General features: G+C 38.1%; 1 protein-coding gene across 1 annotated transcript; it reads left to right on the forward strand.

Moving 5' to 3' along the window:
• The first annotated feature begins 6,141 nt into the window (after nt 1-6,141).
• LOC109210226 (mediator of RNA polymerase II transcription subunit 14) lies at nt 6,142-21,092 on the forward strand. The gene is made up of 8 exons (XM_019373608.1): nt 6,142-6,602; nt 8,435-9,514; nt 11,104-11,201; nt 13,695-13,869; nt 14,785-15,724; nt 15,886-16,907; nt 17,221-18,293; nt 19,474-21,092. The coding sequence occupies exons 1-8, from the start codon at nt 6,393-6,395 to the stop codon at nt 20,270-20,272; spliced, it is 5,397 nt and encodes a 1,798-aa protein (XP_019229153.1). The 5' UTR covers nt 6,142-6,392; the 3' UTR covers nt 20,273-21,092.
• The last annotated feature ends 80 nt before the right edge of the window (nt 21,093-21,172 follow it).

Genomic DNA, 21,172 nt, shown 5'->3' on the forward strand with positions numbered 1-21,172 from the left:
TCGGCCTTTTTCTTCCTTATTGCAAGTGTGAGATTAATCATTTAGTTGTTGTCTTAAGAGCTAAGAGTACTAATCCTCTCGTTTTTGTCAAATATAGTGTTGCTGAACTTGAAAAAGAGACACGATTGAGTAGGATGGCCACAGAAGTTAGAACTTGGAACTCTTTTATGTAATATATTAATGAATTCTTGTCGAGGATTTCAGTTTTGTAATATATTAATGAAGATTGTATTTTGTTTATGCAATGGATTCCACCACAAGAATTGGCATAAAACACAGAAGAAGCAGATAAAATAGATGCGTTAGCCGATTAAATTAGCAATAGCCTTAATAATACGTACAATTCGATCCGAAAATCCAAAATATTTATTCGATTCGAACTTTGAAATCCGATCTGATTCGATATTAATTCGGATCAGATTCGGATTGTATTTTGTAGAATTCGAAATCAGAAATTTCAATCCGAAATGTGCTAAATCCGATCTAATTCGATCCATACACAACTTTATTCTTAACTCTTTAAGATCTAGAAGAAGTGCAATTGTATATATACCCATCAAAACTCTTTTCCTCCTCCAATATGTGACAATGTCCTTTTGTCAAAGAGAAAAATTAAAAAAATTCATTTTTCCCCCATTTCCCATTCACTATATTCGAAGCTCTAAGAAGCTTAAACCCAACAAACTTTAGAACTTTACATAGTTAAAAGCAAGGGAGAGAGTATGTATGCAGTATGTGTAAAGACCTTAAACCTTGCTGATTATCTCGCTCGAGCACGAAAAGAGATCATCCCGGCATTAGAGATAACCTTCAAACAGGGTCTTCACCATAAGCCTCCATTTTTTATTCTCATTTTGCAAGTTACACTAGCTACGAATTATGAAATACAACATACGGATTATGCTAGTATGTCTTATATTTTTTGTTCATTCGGTTAACTGTTTCTAAAAATCATATTGTCTCGAGCGTTAGTTGTTCTTGGCTTGTTCGACGAGTCTTGATGTGGACTAACTTGTCACTATCTTTGGTGATCTCAAGCAGGTTTGTGTTGGCTTGGGACCTTGAGAACTTGAAGGCCGAAGAGCAATAAAGCTTGTTTGAGACCAATTGATTTTTCGGCAACAAAATTACCTAGTAGATTGCGAGACTACTCGAGGGAGAGCAAACGATCGAATTGTATGTTCCAATCAACTATTGGCAATGATTCACTTGAAGCTCGAGTGGAAGCATATATTATACTTTCTAAAATGACTAAACTACCTTATGATAACGATTCAAGCTACTGAATTAACCCTTCAGCTTAATCAACTCAAATCGCACAGTATGTCTAACAACATAATATTATGTCACAACGAGAATTGAAGAAGTTGGGATGCCTTCAAGCTTGTTTAGTGTGTGAGTCTCATCCAGTCTAAGCATCTTTTGTTGGCGATTCAAAATTTTGAGCACCAATAGAATAAACAAAATGTTATTTGCAGAGAATGATTACAAGTGCAATTTTAGTACTTGAAAGTGTTAGATCCAAGTTTCAAAGAGTCTGAGGAAAAACATGGGTAGATTAAGGGTACTCCTACAGGCTTCTTTCCTTCCCAAAGAGTCCTTCGACTAGATGATCCCTAATCACCTTTTTACTACCATCTATTCGATAATGAAAAATAATACGTCTCTATTTGCAGGACCATTCCAGGAGCAAAGAAATACGAGCAAGACTATCAAAGGTATGTGTAGAAAGACGTTAAAGGAAAGAGTAAAAGAAAAAAAGAAAAAGATCTCAGAAGACGTGACAACTCAGGCGAAGGAAGAAAGGAAAGGAAGGTCCAAAATTAACGAAGTCCAAGACGGCTAAGAATCCGCCTATCATAGCTATTGAATATACACATTTTAAAGGAAATTTGTTAGACTACGAAATCAAAGGACTAATCAAAGGTTGTTCGTTAAAGTGGGATTCATTCGCATATGGAAAATTCAATCAAGCCCGCCAGTCAAGATTCAAATCAAGGTGGCTCCGCACTTATTCTTAAAAGGAATCAATTCTGATTCACTCCAAGGATCAATTCCCTTGGTAATGCAATCTCTCAAGATCTACCACAATTAAATCAAAATAGATCTCTCAAGGTGTATATATTACACAACGATAAAGAGGAACAATATACTTTGATCGAACCAACTCCGTGCTCTTTGTCCTAATCTAAGCAAGCATTTGTGATTTACTGTGTATCTAATAGAGAGAAGAAAGAGAGAAAAATATTGATGAGGCATTATATCAAAATTACAACGAGTGTACTTAATTAGAACCAAAATGGCAGTTGGTGTTCGCAATAACATAAACATACTTGTACAAAGTTTTGAAGGAGCTTTGAAGATATAACCTTTTTGCAACCCAAGGGGACTAGAGTAGGATTCATATTGAATCCAAACCAGTATAAAAATACTTGGTGTCATTTAAATTCTGCACTTTACATTCTTTCTTTAGCTTTTACCTCGCTTCTACTTTAAATCGACTAATTTGCAAACTAGTCAGTTACTTGGCTATAAAAAGAAAAATCGACAATTCACTCCTCCCCTCTTGCACTTTCCGAAATACATTTGATATAGTGAAATTATACGATGGCGTAGTTGCCATTATTGGCCTTGATTCTTGAGTTAATTTGGTATTATTTGATGGAGCTTAGGAATATATCGCGTTTCCAATAGTATTTGAGTTTAATAGATTAAAAGTAAACCAAAATCCAACCTTTTTTATCATGATAAAATTAAAGTAAAAAAGAGTCAAATTGCACTTATGGCAAAGTAGAAAAAAATTGCAGATCACACTCGAGCGATGCATCCATGCAACACATCACTAAACACATAGAATTTTAGAGCACAATCTAGAGTCTGGGCTATTATAGCCTATTTGGTCAAGTTGCAAAAATAAGCTTATTTTGAAATGTGTTTTTCTCAAAAATATTTTTTTCAAAAGTACTTTTAGTGAGAAGCAGTTTGTGTTTGGCTAATTAATTTGAAAAGCACTCTTGAACAACAATTTGTGTTTAGCCAAACTTTTAAAAATTACTTCTAAGTGTATTTTTCTCAAAAGTGATTTTTCAAAAAAGTACTTTTGGAGAGAAGGTATTTTTCTGCTTCTCCAAAACCGCTCATGCTTCTCCTCAAAAGCACTTTTTTTCTTCTAAAAGCTTGGCCAAACACTACAATTTTGAAAAAATAGCACTTTTTTCAAAAAAAAAAAAAGAAAGTGTTTTTGGCTTTGGAATCCAAGCTTCTCCATTGCTTTTTTTTTTTCCCTTCAAAGTTGAAGTATTTGGCCAAGCTTTTAAAAGAAAAAAAATGCTTTTGAGTAGAAACAAAAACAGTTTTAGAGAAGCAGAAAAAAAAACTTCTCTCCAAAAATAATTTTTTGAAAAGTACATTAAAGAAAAATATGCTTAAAACCACTTTTAGAAGTTTGGCCAAGCTCCCATTTATCCATAGATTTTAACAATTTCTTTTAATAATATTTTCCAGCAAAACCTATTTGTTTATAGATTTTATTCATATTTTGTTAGATTTTGAAAACAAAATTTTCAAATCCCAAAACTAGCTCTAGACCTGTTTTTGGCTCAAAATATTACCGTTGGGTTTTTTAACAATTTTAAAAATTACCCCAAACTTTTGTATTTTATATAAAAAAATACCATCTATTATGACTCAACTAATCCACTATCTAGTTAATATTATTTTTTGGGACTGATGGATCCTGTAATATTATTGAAGTTTGACAAATTGTAGTAGCTAGTAATTGTGTTATTAGCAGTCAATATTAAAATATCAAGTTATGGTTTCAGGATAATGTATATTATGTAGTTCATTATAAAAATGATAATTTAATATCAGATTTCAATGAATATTAAAAAAAATAATTAAATGACTATTTTCTTTTGGCAATTAAATAAATTTTATTAATTACCGGATAGCTGTACAAAACGAGAGCAAAACAAACTAGTTCATGCCCCTCTCAAAAACTTCATCCTGCAACTACAAGACTTAAAACATCCATACACCTACAGTGGACGTCAAAACACCTATAATGAACAATAAACTCAAATAATTTTCTGTTGCCTCTAACTCTTATACACAGATAAGTCTTCAGGTCATGTAGTATTGCCTCCCTGCTTTTGGCCTTGTGTTGATACACCCGATTATTCCTCTCAATCCATATTTCATATATAACAGCAGCAAAGCATGCCTTTAGCAGAACACCTGGTGCAGTTCTTCTTTTAGCTATCTTAGAAACCCATCGCCACTCCAATTCCCAATTCAAGATGGTTCTTTGCCACTTCATCCAACTTAGCACGTCCTGTCAGATTGATCTTGAGTAAGGACATTCAAAAAAGATATGTGAAGAGGTTTCTGGACTGGAGTTACATAACATACATACACTATCCACACTAATCCCCCAACTCAGTAGGACATCTTTGGTTCTTAGTTTACCAAGCAATGCAGGCCATGGAATGAATACTTGTTTAGGAGCAGCAGCATTGTAACAAGTCAAGTTCTTCCAAGAAACATTTAATAGTGTACCTCTCAAAGTTTTATAAGCAGTTGTAATCTGAAACTTTTCCCTCTTGGTTAGCTCAGAACAAGTACTTAGTTTATGCCAATTCTTTCTAATATTCATTATTTTCCTAACTATTTGTTGGGCACATGCCCATGTTGTCCAGCCAAAGGCCAATGGCCTAATCCTATTCTCTTTTGGTTTCCATTCCTATTCGGAATTGGATTCGGTATTTATTCCTATTTTGAGTGGGTTTTGGCTTTAAGGAAAAGCACCACTCATGATCTATAAATAGGACAACCTTGGAGAATTATTCTATGCTCGTTGATACAAGTCTTTGAAAGACTTAAGCACATAAGGGTGGTTTTTGAGAGAGCTTTCATCAAGAGAGAAGAGAGAAGAAAACTATTTGTTTTGCTGCAAATTTTTATTCCGACCAGCCAAATTCAAATCACGTTCTCCGATTCGTTAACCGCTGGATCGGGCTGAAATTTTGACCGAGTGTTCGTAACATCTTGGTCCTAGATTTGAACGGTGGAGATCGGATTTGGAGGCCCGTAGAATCTGATTTCGAGCCTCGAACAGCAGCTTCGTTTTTGTGAATTATACTCTTTCTTCAATTGATTAGTTGTTGCTCTTGTTGCTATTGTTGCTCCGTGTTTGGCCCTTGTTGTGTAGCCAATTTGGAGAACTTTTGTAACCCTCTTATTGTTATAGTGGAGCTTTTTGGATCTTTGTGATCCCGTGGTTTTTACCTTCGATTTGAAGGGTTTTTCACGTTAAAATTTGGTGTTCTTTATCTTCTTTATTTTTCGGATTTGCTTCTTCCTCAACATAACACCATCCATGAAGCCTGATTTGGCACCACCATAGTGAATAGGTTCAGTTTCTTTATATAGTATGTATGTATCCATGTGATCCATAATTTCTCCATGTGTTGGCTTAGAGCCCACAACAACTTTCATATAGCAGCCTGGTTCCATATCCTTAAGAACATTTAGTCATCCTGCTCCTTTAGGTAAATGACTATTTTGCCTAGTGTAAAATCTATTTTTAAAGGGTTAAAAAGGCGAACGACATTTCACTAAGGTGCTTTGTGCTTATATGTATATTAGTCAAACATAAACTGTTTATCACCACAAGTACTTTTGAAAAAAGTACTTAAAAAAAAATACTTCTCAAAATAATTTAATTTAGAAGTTTAGCCAAACATACTATACGGGTGCTAGACGCCCTATCCCAAGTTAAGTATTTCATAATAAATATCTCATAGTATCATTTATATAATACAATTTGTTACGTGATTTTAGGTATTTTTTTTCATAATTTGATAAGATAATTAAATCACTATTGGGTAAAATTAGCCAAACATACATTCTTTTTTTTATACATACAAAATTACTTTTTAATTTAACCGAATCTAAACTGTTATTCTTTTCATGTACTTGTCCTCAAACTTTATTTGAAACAACAAATTTCTTTCAAAATAAACCAAGTTTGGAAACTTTGGTCAAACGGAGCTCATAGAGGATTTCTCATTCTTGACTTTTCTACGACTCTAACTTGCACAGACATCCGATCTTCTATAAAAAGAAAACTAAAAGTAAAAAAGAATAGTCTCCCTTGCCCAGAACAGAAGTGGTATTTAGGACATCATAAAACACTCGCGTCATCACTCCTCGGGCGCCTTCAAAATCGACCAAGAACAATAAACAGATATCCATATACATATCCTAAATTCCTTAATTTTTCAAAACCCTAAAATAATCACAGTCAATTCTCATAAAATGGTATTCTTTAAGTAGGATTTGGGTTTCGGGATCGCCGGAATTTAAATTGAAGAAGGGTTTTTAGGGAGATGGCGGAATTAGGGCAGCAGACGGTGGATTTCTCGGCGCTGGTAAGCCGAACGGCTGAGGAGTCGTACGCGACGTTAAATGAGCTGGTGGAGAAGTGCAAGTCCTCTGACCTCTCTGACTCCGAGAAGAAAATTGGGATTCTGAAATACATAGTCAAGACTCAGCAGCGTATGCTCCGTCTCAATGTCCTCTCCAAATGGTGCCAGCAGGTTGCTTTCTTTTCTGTTCTTCACTCTCTCATTCTGTCTTTTGATGCATTTAACAGTTGCACTTATTATCTCTTTGTTTAATATAATGGTGGTGTTTGCCCAATTTGTGCCTTTTGTTTATGTATTGGAAGAGTAGTGGTCGAGAAATAGAACGGGGAAAAAGAGGAATTACACTCTCTCTGTTGATGCATTGAAAGAGTTTTGACAGAATGAATATGGTTATGTGTTTGTTTTTTTGGGTGAAATTTGAGAGTTGGAATGGAGACAAATGGATCTTGATGAAGTTTAGAAAGGTAGCCGTGGAATGAATTGGTGAATTGGCATGGGAACAGATGAATCTTGAAATAGATTTTGGAACTTGCAATTATGGAAGCTGTTGGTGCATTCAAAGAATAGCGGTGCAATTGATTTTTTTTTGTTTATATGTTTTTTCCTTATGGAATTTGTTGATTGGAATGAGAAAAGATGGATCTTGAGGAGTGATTTAAAATTTGAAATCGAGTCAGTTAGGGTGAAAATTATAGTTATAGTGAATGTCGAGGACACTACCAAAAAAAATAAAAAAATGTCGAGGACAGCTTCAAAGTTTTAAGATTGATTAATGCTCTGTCCAATTAGTGCCAACAGGTTGTTTGTTAGTTTCCTAGTACACTCTACTAATGCAGGGAACAGATGGTAGTAGAAAGGTGATTAGGGATCATCTAGTCGAAGGACTCTTTGGGAAGGAAAGAAGCCTGTAGGAGCACCCTTAGTCTACCCATGTTTTTCCTCGGGGTTCAAGCATTTGTACACTAAATGCTGACAGATTGCCTATTTTCACGTAAAGAGTTACAGAAGGGGGGGGGGGGGGCATCTGGTTGTGTTCCTAAGGTAGCAAATTTATGTGCCAGTGGTCATGTTTAGGGATGGACAACTGAACTTTTCTGTTGTGGTGGACTGATAAAAGGATTAAGGGTCAAATGGGACAATACGTAATTTCGGTTTTTTGATTAACTAAAGTACCAACTGTTAAAAGCCGACAAATCCCAAACTGATTAACCAAAAATTTGAACATTAAAGCTAAAAATGGACAAAAAACCGCAATGGAAAAAGTCTGGTTTGGTCAGTTTCTTCTGTAGTTCTGTTATGCCCACCCTAGTCATGGGTTTGAACTGGATCTTTTACCTGTAGGTAATTGTAGAAGAGATGCCAACCCTCTAAAAAGAGCTCCACAAGCAAAATATGAACGGGTCTGCTTTATACGACCTTAAAAGCTTATTGTCTATTCACAGAGCAAAAGGACCTAGAAAAGGGTTTTAAGCTCTCATCTTTATTTGGAGAAAACCATTCGCGTATAAAATCAACATTGTCAATCATCAAACACCAAAGGAACTTTTTGTCCTTCAAAAGGTGCATATCACTTTTGTGTCTCTCAAGACCTTTTGCTTCTACATTATGTAGCCTCACAGCCTGGTGCTTCTTTGAAAACTTTTATCATACCAAAAGGGCAGTGAGTTGCCAGTAACCTGTAGGTCATGCTTCAAACAGCTTTCTATGAATCATTTGATCCTCTAATCTTAGATTTATAAACTCTTTCGAGGTATATGTTGGTAAGTATAATGTTTGTCTTCATGTCCTTTTTCCCCTTTCATGTCTTCATCCGTCTTCTCTGAAAGGAATGATTCACTTGTGTTATATTCAGTATATAGGTGACAGTAGAAATATGTGTGCCAAATCTTCCTGGACCTTTGGGATTAATGGTTGGCCCTATATACTTTATCATCAATCCCTAGAGACTGCAGTTCATACTCCGTAACTAATCTCTTTTACCATTCCAATTTTTTGGTTTGCAGGTCCCCTTGATACAATATTGTCAGCAACTTGCATCAACTTTATCTAGTCATGAGACATGTTTCACCCAAGCTGCAGACTCATTATTTTTTATGCATGAAGGACTACAACAAGCTCGTGCTCCCATTTATGATGTTCCTTCGGCTGTTGAAGTTCTTCTTACCGGAAGTTACGAGCGTTTGCCAAAATGTATAGAAGATGTGGGCTTGCAGAGCGTATTAAATGACAACCAACAAAAACCAGCATTAAAGAAGTTAGACGCACTTGTTAGGTCTAAACTCCTTGAGGTTTCACTTCCTAAGGACATTACTGAAGTCAAAGTTTCTGATGGTACTGTTCTGCTTCGCGTGGATGGAGAATTTAAGGTTCTAGTTACCCTTGGTTACCGAGGACACCTGTCAATGTGGAGGATATTACATATGGAGCTGCTTGTCGGTGAGAGAAGTGGCCCTATGAAGCTGGATGACTTTCGGCGGCATGCTCTTGGTGATGATCTGGAACGCAGAATGGCTGCTGCAGACAATCCATTTATGACCTTATACTCCATCCTGCATGAACTTTGTGTGGCACTTGTTATGGACACTGTCATAAGGCAAGTGCAGACACTTCGTCATGGAAGGTGGAAAGATGCTATTCGTTTTGAACTCATATCTGATGGTAGTACTGGACAGGGTGGCAGTTCTGGCTCCGCACAAATATCACAAAATGGGGAGTCTGATTCTGCTAGTTTGCGTACTCCTGGGCTGAAGATTTTGTATTGGTTGGATTTGGATAAAAACTCCAGCACATCCGAAATTGGAACATGCCCATTTATAAAAATTGAACCTGGACTGGATCTGCGAATTAAGTGTCTTCATAGCACATTTGTCATTGATCCTCTGACAGGAAAAGAAGCAGAATTTTCCCTTGACCAGAGTTGTATTGATGTTGAGAAGTTGCTGCTTAGGGTTATATGCTGTAATCGCTATACTCGGTTGCTAGAGATTTATAAAGAACTCGAGAAAAATGGTCAGATCTGTAGAGTTCCTGGCGATGTTCAGCTTCAGTGCCATGTAGAAGAAATGCTTGCTGATTCTCGGAAGGTTAGTTATTTTAAATATATCAATTGGAAATTTTGAGAACTCATGCAAGTCATAAGTTCCATGTTGGTTATTATACATGGTTAGAGAAACTATCTATGTCACGTTGTTTAAAGATCTATTCTCTCTTGACCACTAAGCTAAAAAGAATTGCCGTACGGGTTAGCGAAGGTGAAACAGTTCAAGTCAATCTCTAGTTGTTTTTATCATTATGTTGTCTGTTTTCTGCAGTAGAAGTCTGATGAGAGAGTTGTGATAACCGACGGACTCTTGATTATAAAGAATTTAAGGATGTTAGAGAATTACCGATACAAGGGCATTCAGGGAAGAAAAAGTTAAGAATCTCAGTTAGAATTTTCTGGCAGTTACATAAGAAAGAACTTCCCAGTTGTCCAGATATGCTTAGAAAATTTAGATAGAGTTCTGTTTCATTTAGGCTACAGTCGTCTTTCATTTAGGCTGCTTTATGTGTTATTGCACATGGGATCTAAAAGTTAGAAAAAGAATGTGGTCATAAAAATCGTCAAGTAGGGGCACTAGCTTGTGTGGTTGTGTTGGGTGGATCAAGTACTTAAATTGCCGTGCTATGTACTATTCACTTTTGAAAAACTAGGGGCAAACTGAGAATAGCTACACAAAATAGTTGAGATGTGCACTTAGAGGCATGTAATTACCAACTTCCGGTTTACCAAATACTTTGTAAGTCGGTACAACAGCTTACTGTGTGCTAACTTACCAATCACGGAAAAAAGAAAAAGAAAAGAAAAACGTTGTACTAACTCAATATTAGACATGGCTCCAACTATTGAGGTCTCTTTATACCAGCTAATGTGTGGTGAGGCCTAACGATAAGGTTTTGGAGATATGAGGGGAGGCATCTTTTCGTCCACCCAGATAAGGCGTGTTAAGGTCTACTTGTTGACATTTCTTTTTGATAAGTGACATCTACTGAATGACAATCTTCATAAAAAAGGTCTAATTATTGACACTGTAGACAATTCGTATGCAAAGGTCAGTTTCGTTGTTTTCCACTAATAGAATTATTCCTTTGTTGATATGACATACTATTAGACTAGCAAACAGTGAATTCTGCATGTTGTACATGAGATAATAGATCAGCAGATATTGTACCAGTTTTAAAAAAAAGAAGATAATAGATAGCAGTCTCCTTTGTCGTTAATTAGTTTATTTTCAAAGAGCATATATAGTTACCGAAAATGCAATAGTGAAGCGGCCCAATTACGATTATGGAAAGAGTCATATTATTGTTCAAAATCATCTCTACCAAAAACCAAAATATGGAGATTTCAGAGTTTTTCTTCTTTTTCATGTTAAAGTGCTGCCATTGCTTCTTAATTCTGGACATGGGACCGACTTCGATGTATTATTGGTGGATCCATTTTTCCTATGTTAATAAAGTTGTATGATGTCTTAAGACAACCAAGCTGAGGTCTGATGCTATTTATAAGTCAGGAAGTACACTTATAATCTTTCCTGAAAGGTCCCCTATTCCAGTCTTGACTTCCTGGTACTATACTGCGCGATTAACTTTTTTCATTCCTTTCTTCTGGCCAACTGCTTTATCTTTGCAGAAGGATAACAAGTTTGACAGCAGGGAGTATCAGGGCCAGGAAGTCCTGCGTGTACGTGCCTTTGGTTCATCATTTTTCACCCTTGCAATAAACATAAGGTAATTTCCTTTTTTTCTTTTATTGTTGGAAGCTGATTTCACCTGTTTTTTGAACTTTTTTCTATGATTAACATGGAAATTGCTGGTATCCGTATCTGTGCTCTAATTATGTGTCACCAAGTATTGGCTTGAAATCAAAATGAGCATTGGTGAGAAAAGGGTTGGAATCCTTATCTTCTATTAAGATTGGGAAATCAATTGCAACACTGGACTTTTCCGAACAGCCCTGGCACTATTTCAAATTTCTGCTGAGTTTGGTCTGCCAAGTCTCTGATAATCTTTTTCTTGGGTCAGCCATACATTTTGTCACCTGAAAAAACATAACTGCACCTCAAGTCTGCTCTTCCTCTTGCGAAGCCACCCCTTGTCTGCAGGAAAAGGAACCAAAACTGATCCCAGCTTGTTATTCATCTTCCCTCTATCTTTACCCGTCCAAACAGCTGATTGGTTAAAAGGGCAATGCCTATGAAGCTGCGGTGGAAATGGAAGGCCTGCCAAGCCATATGCCCATGGGTGCAGAATGCCGAGGACCAACTTTTAGTTGAGGATGAAGGGCAGAAAGGTTATTGTTTGAAAGGACCAAGGATGTTTTTCTGTGGGTTTGCACATGGAAAACGCCGAAAGAAGATTGTTGATGTTTCCTTATCTAAATCGGTTTGTGAAATGACAGGTTGACCTTTTCTTTTTGAGATGGAGGTTGACATATTCTTTTAAATAGCCATACTAGCACGCTAACAATATAATAATATAACTTCATAAAAAAACCAATGTAATAATATATTAATAGTAGGGCAATATCCAAGGTTGTGGCCTAGTGGTTAATGAAGTGGGTGCAAACCTTGGAGACCAGGATTCAAATCCCAGCAGAAACAAAAATCAGTAGGTGATTTCTTACCACTTGCCTAAGCCTTGGTGAGTAGAGTTACTCGATACCTGTGTTGGTAAAATGTAGCAAGTACTTGATACCTAAGTTTAATCGAAGTGCACCGCAAGCTTGCCCGAACGATGCTGTTAATAAAAAACAATACGTTAATCATAGGAGGGGCTATTTTGACTTTTCCCAAAAACTATACTCAATTGTCCTTCTGTTTCTGTTCTTTTCCTCTCTGCCTCGTCAACGGTGATACTAGAGCAAAACACAGAACTGATAAATCCATTAAAAAGTCAAACCATAATAGCTTGTCAAAAGGACACTCTGGGTCATCTGGGATCAACTTTGACATGGGATTTTGTGGGACAGGAAACTATATTTATTTCATGGAAAGCATGGACAAATGACATCAGCCCATGAAACCCATCTTGAAAGCTTCTCTTCGTCCATGCTTAATTTTCAATTTGAATGATACAGTAGGGTTTTTGAATATCAGCTTGTGAAGAAACTCTAAACCCAAACTTATAAAAAAGTGATGCTTTCCTTCCTTTTGTGAAGAAAGGCGCAAATGAAGCTAAAAAAAAGAACCTACATATTTCAAGAATAATGACTACAAACACAAATCACAATTGTATGGACATAAAATTAAAAGAATTTCTTATTGTTTAGTGCCGCCTCTTCAAAACAACGTCTTGGTGATGAGGTATGTGCCGTAACGCCTGGGTGATTGCACTTAAGCGTTGAGAGAGGTGGTGGCGGTGGTGGGGGTGGGGGTGGGGTGGGGGGTGGGGGCTAAGAAGCTCAGTCTTTTAAAAGGTGACAAGCACAAAAAAGCGACAAGGTCCATGGGGCTTGAAACTAAAAGAGTGAAGCGATGTACACAATATACAAAAAACTATAAATACCAAATATTCATGAACTTTGTACTATAATAATTTTGTAATTAACTACTAACTAAATTCAACATCCAATATACAATAATGCCGATATTAAACCAATTCCTTAAAGTTGAGACTCAAAGAACCGACGACACATCATTATTTGAAGCCCACACTTCTTAGAGTGCATTGCTTCACCCATGAAGCGATAACCAGTCGCTTTGCAAATGACTCTTAATAACACTGGTTTAGCTTGTGGATAAGAAGACCGAAAAGCTCACACTATAACGAGATAGTAAGGGCATTTAAGGGAAAGAAAAAATAGGAAACTGATTTGCTTAGAGACTAAGTTGCGTGGACTCTCCAAAATGCCCCACCCGAGCAACATAGCTTAGAGAAGCCTTTACTTTGCGAAGTGTATTGAAAATATGCATGTATATATTTTTAGGATGCTCTTCTACACAACATTGCATGTTGATTGTTCATTGCAATATTTGCAGAAATCCCAGACATTGTTAAAATATTCTACCTAATTGCCTATAATTTGACCAAGGAGCAAATCAATCAAAAATATGACAAGAAATACCTCCTTTTGGAGATTCTATACGGCTATAAGTGCTTCTGATGTTTGCGTCATTCTTTGAGAACACCGTTGTCTGGATCTCTCTTTGAGAAACCTGGCCAGGAAACAAGAATTAAAATGCTAATTTTTCCTGCGAAGTCTTAATTTTTCTCATATTCCAGGAATGGCCACTTCATTCTTCACTCTTCCAAGAATGTTATATCATCATTAGTGGTTGTTGAGTGTGAAGAGGCCCTAAACCAGAGAAGTATGTCAGCAGCTGACGCTTTTATTAGCTTGAGAAGCAAAAGCATTTTACATTTGTTTGCGTGCATTGGGAGGTTCTTAGGTCTTGAGGTATGGATGGATCTTTTCTCTTTTTTCCTGGTCTTTTGGCTATTAGATTATTCTGTTTATCCATTTGGAGAGCGAAGGCTTCTTATTTTAGATGCTTTACTGTTATATTTAGTATTCCTTTGTCTTGTATTTTTATGCAGGTGGTTTCCTTTAACATTCAGGAACAGTATTAACTTCATTTAGGGTGTGCTTAAGCATTAGGTTGCGTGGACATGTAGTTATTGTTACACTTTATTAGTAAGATTATCCATATAAAAAGACTTTATTAATAAGATTACATCAACTGCTAGGTTCACCCTTGGGCCTTGGGTACATTGTTCACATCTTATCTCTGGATATCAGTGTCGAGAAGATCACCATGCTCTCTCTTTTTTCCAGAACAAATATGTGCACCAAAGGTGTAATGGTGGGCCTCCATATATTTATGAACACCATATTCTTTTTTCCTCCCGGTCTGTTAGATCCTTTTTTTAGACTCGTACTGCCTTGACTTTGATGGAATTGTCTCCGGCCAAGGAGACCTTCACACCAACTGTGATATTCTAAACCTTCTCCGTGCTTCTCACTATTGTCTCTCATTACCCGACCAGATGGTCAAACCTCCCTACTAAAAATATATTTAAAAATTTCTCTCCTCTTTCCGCTTCCTCGTGTTAATCTGAGAGAGAAAGCCAGTTTGCCTTGACATGGCTTTACTTCTCCCAAAGCTTAATTATGAATTGCCATTATATCAGGAATATTGTACTTTCTAGAGCATTTTGTTTGATCTTCTTATCTTGTTGCATATGTACTTAAGTTGCATTGGCTGGATCAAAATTTTGGTGTCTGCGTTTAGGAGTTCAATTAGAAATCATTTAGCTTCTTTACTGGTTATTTGATGAGCTTTTTTAATGATTATCTGATATATATTCACAGGTCTTTGAACATGGGTCTGCAGCAGTTAAGGTGCCAAAGAGCATTTCTTGTGGTACAAATTTGTTGCTTATGGGTTTTCCTGAATGTGGAAGCTCATACTTTTTGCTGATGGAACTTGACAAAGATTTCAAACCTGTGTTCAAATTGCTAGAAAGTCAGTCAGATACACCAGAAAAAGCTCAATCTCTTGCTGATCTGAGTAACGTGGTTCGTGTAAAAACTGTTGACATCGGTAGGATGCAGATATGTGAGGACGAGCTCAATTTGAGTCTTCTCAACAGCAAGAAACTGCTATCAATTTTACCTAATGACGGTGGCAGTCACCAAACATCTGAAAATAGTCTTCTTGCTGATTTCAGCTTGGAAGGATCTATAGTTTCTTCCAGTGCGCCATCAACATTTTGTTCTATTGTTGATGAAATATTCGAACTTGAGAAAGGGTCCTCTGTTCCTTCTTTCTCCGGTCAAATTCCCCCGTCAACATTTGGTGCTTCTCCTGCAGCTCATTTGGGCTCTGGTGTTGCAAATTATCAGAGTCTTAAAGTTGGAACACTGTCCCCTAAGTGGGATCGGGGAACAGGAAACTACAGTAGCTCCATGTACAAGGGCGTGATGCAGTCAGGTTCGGCTGGTTCACTAGCCACGGCTCCAGGAAGGACTCAAGCTGTGAAAAAGTTGACAGCTTCAAAGTCTGAGCAAGATTTAACTTCTCTCAGATCACCTCATTCTGCAGGAGCTGGATCTTATACGTCATTGGATGAAGACCAGCTGACTGTATCTACAAACCGATCAGCTCGACTCCTATCTCCACCACAACGAGCTTGCCCTCCAGCTTCTGCATTAAGTGGAAAAGCTAGTGCTCCAAGAAACTCTGCTGTGGGAGCTGTACCGGTTGGTTTCAGGACTTTTGAGTCTAACTCATTGGTTTTAAGTCCTGGATGTAAGTCAAATAACCTCTAAGATTGTTGTTTATATATATTTACACCATTGTGTATGTTACATCTATCTGTTATAGCTCTTACCATCCATTTTTAAATGCTCAGTGGGCATGTTTATTTTTCATGCACGTGTCTCAAAATTGCATTTCCTTTTTGTTGCCAGCCCAAGCAATAGATTCAGCAACATGTCTACAGTCAGAGCAAGATGCAGCTTCCAGATATAACATTTTACCAAGGAAGCGTACATTGTCAGATTTGTTGGATTCACTTCCATCACTTCAAGCAATGGAGTCCAATGAAGGATCATATAAGCGAAGGAAACTTGTGGAGTCTGCTGGCACTCATCTACCTAAGTCACTGATGCTTATTTCTTCAGATATTTCTGGTAAAGCTGAAGAGTATAGCTATGGCAGTCTTATCGCTGAAGCTAATAAAGGGAATGCACCTTCTAGTATATATGTTTCTTCCCTTCTTCATGTAGTCAGGCATTGCTCACTTTGTATCAAACATGCCCGGCTTACAAGTCAGATGGAGGCACTTGAAATCCCATATGTCGAAGAAGTGGGTCTTAGAAGTGCATCCTCAAACTTATGGTTCCGAGTTCCATTTGCCAGAGATGATGCATGGCAGCATATATGCTTGCGGCTAGGTAGACCTGGAAGTATGTATTGGGATGTGAAAATTAATGACCAGCACTTCCAGGACTTGTGGGAGCTTCAGAAAGGAAGCAATAGTACTCCATGGGGTTCTGGTGTTCGGATTGCCAATACATCTGATGCAGACTCTCATATTCGTTATGATTCTGAAGGTGTTGTGTTGAGCTATTATTCAGTTAATGCTGATAGTATAAAGAAGTTAGTGGCTGATATCCAAAGGCTATCTAATGCTCGAACATTTGCTCTTGGAATGCGAAAATTGCTTGGTGCTAGGGCTGATGAAAAGTTTGAAGATAGTAATGCAAATTCTGAAAATAAAGCGCTGGCTGCAATTAAAGGCGCTTCTGATGCAACTGATAGAATTTCCGAACAGATGAGAAAGCAATTCAGAATTGAGGCAGTAGGTCTGATGAGTCTGTGGTTCAGCTTCGGTTCTGGGGTACTTGCTCGCTTCGTGGTTGAATGGGAACCGGGTAAAGAGGGCTGCACAATGCATGTTTCACCTGATCAGCTTTGGCCACATACAAAGGTCCGCTTTCCATTTTATTACGTGTAACGTGTTCTGTTTTTCTCTTGTCTTTTTTTTCTTGTCTGCAATACAATGAGCCTTAAAATGCATATGATCCTATAATTGGAGTTTTCTTGAGAGCTTTAATCTATACTTCGGTTGGTTATGTTATTGTGGTTTAAGCTATGGAATTCCTGTGAAAGATTCTGCATGTGGTGGCATTGCATTCTATCTTATTTTATCCTTTTGCCAGACCTCCATATTTTAAGCTCAAAACTTCTATTGTGGTTCCAATTCATAATGACTTCTATTTTACTGTGGTTGACGAACTCAGTTTCTTGAAGATTTCATCAACGGTGCTGAAGTTGCATCCCTTTTGGACTGCATCCGTCTCACTGCAGGACCCTTGCATGCTCTTGCTGCTGCAACGCGGCCGGCACGAGCAGCTCCAGTTTCTGGTGTTCCTGGTGTTACAACGCCTATGTCTTCTGTTGCAAAGCAGACTAGTTATGTTCCATCTTTACCAAGCAATGTAAGCACTAGCATAAATCAGCCTGTATCCGGACCTGGAGTTAATCCAGTTTCAGCTACTGTGGGTGCACTTGGCACGCACCATCCTAGTGCTGCAATGTTGGCAGCTGCTGCGGCAGCTGCAGGAAGAGGTGGTCCTGGCATTGTTCCTAGCTCACTGTTGCCCATAGATGTCTCTGTGGTACTTCGTGGTCCATACTGGATTCGCATCATTTATCGGAAAAAATTTGCTGTTGATATGAGGTGTTTTGCTGGAGATCAGGTTTGGTTGCAACCAGCAACACCGCCTAAAGGGGGGCCAGAAGTTGGAGGATCACTGCCATGTCCACAATTTCGACCTTTCATCATGGAACATGTTGCCCAGGAGCTGAATGGAATTGATTCTAACTTTACTGGTTCTCAACAAGCAGTTGGATTGACTAACTCAAATAGTTTAAATGCTGGTTCACAACTTCCAGCTGCAAATACGAACAGGACTAATCTCTCTAATTCTACTGGATTAGTTCGTCCAGCAAATGCTGTAACTGGTTTCAACCGTACTGCAAATGGCCTACCCGCAGCATCGAACTTAGCCATGGTGAATGCAGGGATGCCTTTGCGCAGACCACCTGGTACTGGTGTACCTGCTCATGTCAGAGGAGAACTAAATACTGCAATTATTGGCCTTGGCGATGATGGAGGGTATGGTGGTGGATGGGTTCCTCTTGTTGCTCTCAAGAAGGTTCTCAGAGGCATTCTAAAATACCTTGGGGTGCTGTGGCTCTTTGCTCAGTTACCGGACCTTCTGAAGGAGATTTTGGGATCAATTCTGAAGGATAATGAAGGTGCATTGTTGAATTTGGATCAGGAGCAGCCAGCCTTACGCTTTTTTGTGGGGTAAGGTTCCAATCATTCTGTATTGTATTTAATCCCTGTCCAATTCTCCTGCTGACTGCTTAGTAGTGTAGAGAACTTGGGAATAGAAGAGAACCTTAAAACTTGGGAATGGAAAAGGACCTCCAGAATCTCAATCCTCACATGTCCTCTAAATTGGATGTGTAAATGTAGCAATGGAAGAGAACCTCCAAACTATAAGTTCTCACACTTATCCTCTAAGTTGGACGCGTGTTGAATTTTCACTATATGAAACTCCAAACCTTTCTGAAGTTGTGCTTGTCATTTTTTCGTTCTCCTTGTTTTCCCCTGCCTTAGCTGGGGTTTTGATTTCTCATTAGTCATTTCTGCTAGAATTGTTTTGCATGTATTCATTGTCATTCAAATAATGATACTTAGCTTTCATTGTTTTACTAATTTTATGTTGTCTATAATAGATGTCACTTATGTTGCATAGGAGAAACATTCTTGGGTTGTGCAGTGTCTTATACGCTGGAAACAATCTAGGGGTATTAATATTTCTTCAAGGTTGTGAGAAATATGGGGGGTTATTGGACATAGAACTCCACATTCTTGTAATTTTTCACTTGCAAGTTTAGTTGGAGAGTGTTAGTAGAGGTCAAGAAATGATTCGATAACCCCCGGATAAATATCCGAATCTTTTGCAGGTTTATTTTTATTGTGGCTTCATGCTCTTTCTAATGTTATATTTTAGGAGTCAGGCGAGTTTACTGTATATGGTACCGTGTTTCTATTTGGTTTTTGTGCTCTTGGCTTTTCCATTTAGAACCATATGCCCTGGCCGAACTCCGTCTAGCCCCAGTTTATAATTTCTCACCTGAGAGTTTTGTCCATTTTAGTTTCACATAATTTCTTTTAGTATACTATGTTTGATGTACAACCTGATCTGCTTAGCATCTAAACAATCTAACCTGTTAACACTTTTTATCTGTTGGTTAGAAAGCTTGGTGCTTTTTAAATGTATAATCCGAATCATTATATCCCGTCTTTGAAATATCTTTGTGATTGTTTTGCTGGTGAACTTTATGTGTAGAATACTCACTGCTGCTTCAATATATTCTACTGACAGTCGCTTGGGTGTTAGCTAGTTTATATGGTTATTTTGTGCATGTATTATTTTTGTGATCTTGAGTTCCTATTCTGAAAGGAGTTGTTGCCACAGGGGCTATGTATTTGCTGTTAGTGTTCACAGGGTTCAGCTTCTCCTGCAAGTTATTAGTGTCAAGAGGTTTCATCAGTCGCAACAGCAGTCGCAGCAAAATCCTGGAAGTGCCCAAGAGGAATTAACACAAGCGGAAATAGGAGAAATATGTGATTACTTCAGCCGTCGTGTCGCATCAGAGCCATATGACGCTTCTCGTGTTGCATCATTCATTACACTTTTGACGTTACCTATTTCAGTTTTGAGAGAATTCCTGAAACTCATTGCATGGAAGAAAGGGTTGTCTCAAGTGCAAGGGGGTGATATGGTCCCTACACAAAAATCCCGTATTGAATTGTGTCTTGAGAATCATGCTGGATGTAGTATTGATGGTAGCTCAGAAAATACATCTGCTTCCAAAAGCAACATTCACTATGATCGGGCTCATAATTCTGTCGATTTTGCGCTGACGGTTGTTCTTGATCATGCACACATACCTCATATTAACGCTGCTGGTGGTGCTGCGTGGTTGCCTTACTGTGTGTCTGTCAGGTTGAGATATGCGTTTGGTGAGAACCCGAATGTATTGTTTCTGGGAATGGAGGGAAGCCATGGTGGACGGGCGTGCTGGCTGAGGGTTGATGACTGGGAAAGGTGCAGACAAAGGGTGGCTCGAACAGTAGAAGTGAATGGGAATTCTGCTGGTGATGCCAATCAGGGAAGGTTAAGGGTTGTTGCGGACAGTGTTCAGAGAACACTGCATGCGTACCTTCAGGGGCTGAGGGATGGTGGTGGGGTTGCTGCAGGCATTGGATTGTGAAACAGATATTACAAGGAAGTAGCTCTAAACAGTACGTATATGTAGTGCTGACTATCCTGAAAAATTCCCCAACAGATGTAACCGGAAGAACCAGCAACTGCTGATTAACACGTGAGCTCACCAGTTGGGATTTAGCTGGGATGTAAAGTAGGTTTCTTTTTCTGGGTATATGCGCGCTTGCAGTGGCTAACGCAATGAGGTTATCCCCTTGTACAGGTAACATAGATTGATACAAATCTTGCTGGAATGGTACGGATCTTTGATGGTGTACAAAGATCTGTTCTGGATGGTCAAACAAGATAAGCTTGACCACTATTAGAAGGAATCCGCATATCCCTTACTGTTGTAAATTGTGGCATGTGAAGGACCATTTATTTTCTTTCTGAAATCTTGTAAGTAGCAATTTGTTTCTCGTTGACCTATGCATTGCCAAGTTCTTTTGTATTTTTCTTTTGGGGTTTGGGGGTGGGTTGGGGGGTGGAACAACATGCATAAAATTTTGTAACATTTTTCCTATTGTGGTATTGCTCTGGAGCGCATAATGAGGCAATACAACAGTGGAAGCCAACATAGTGTTTATCTACTGTAATAGCACAATTACACATTTATAGACTTTTCTTTTTCCCTTATGGTACGGAATTCATACAGAGTTGTAATTAGTTTGGAGTTGAGGGGTAGTGGTTTTAGTTTAATTGTAGAAACGATAATTTATTTGGTAGGCTTTATTCATAGAGTTGGGTGAATGAAAAAAATGAGTTTGCTGGTTCATGTGTGGTGTAAAAGCAGTTAGAGAAGGATTGGCTATGTACAGTCTGCATGATGTAAAAGTGTTACTGTCTCTGCTAAATTGACCAAGCAATAAGGGACATAAACCTATAAAGTCAGAAAAACAACGGTGGT

The sequence above is a fragment of the Nicotiana attenuata genome, unplaced genomic scaffold (assembly GCF_001879085.1).
Source record: "Nicotiana attenuata strain UT unplaced genomic scaffold, NIATTr2, whole genome shotgun sequence".
Lineage (NCBI taxonomy): Eukaryota > Viridiplantae > Streptophyta > Magnoliopsida > Solanales > Solanaceae > Nicotiana > Nicotiana attenuata.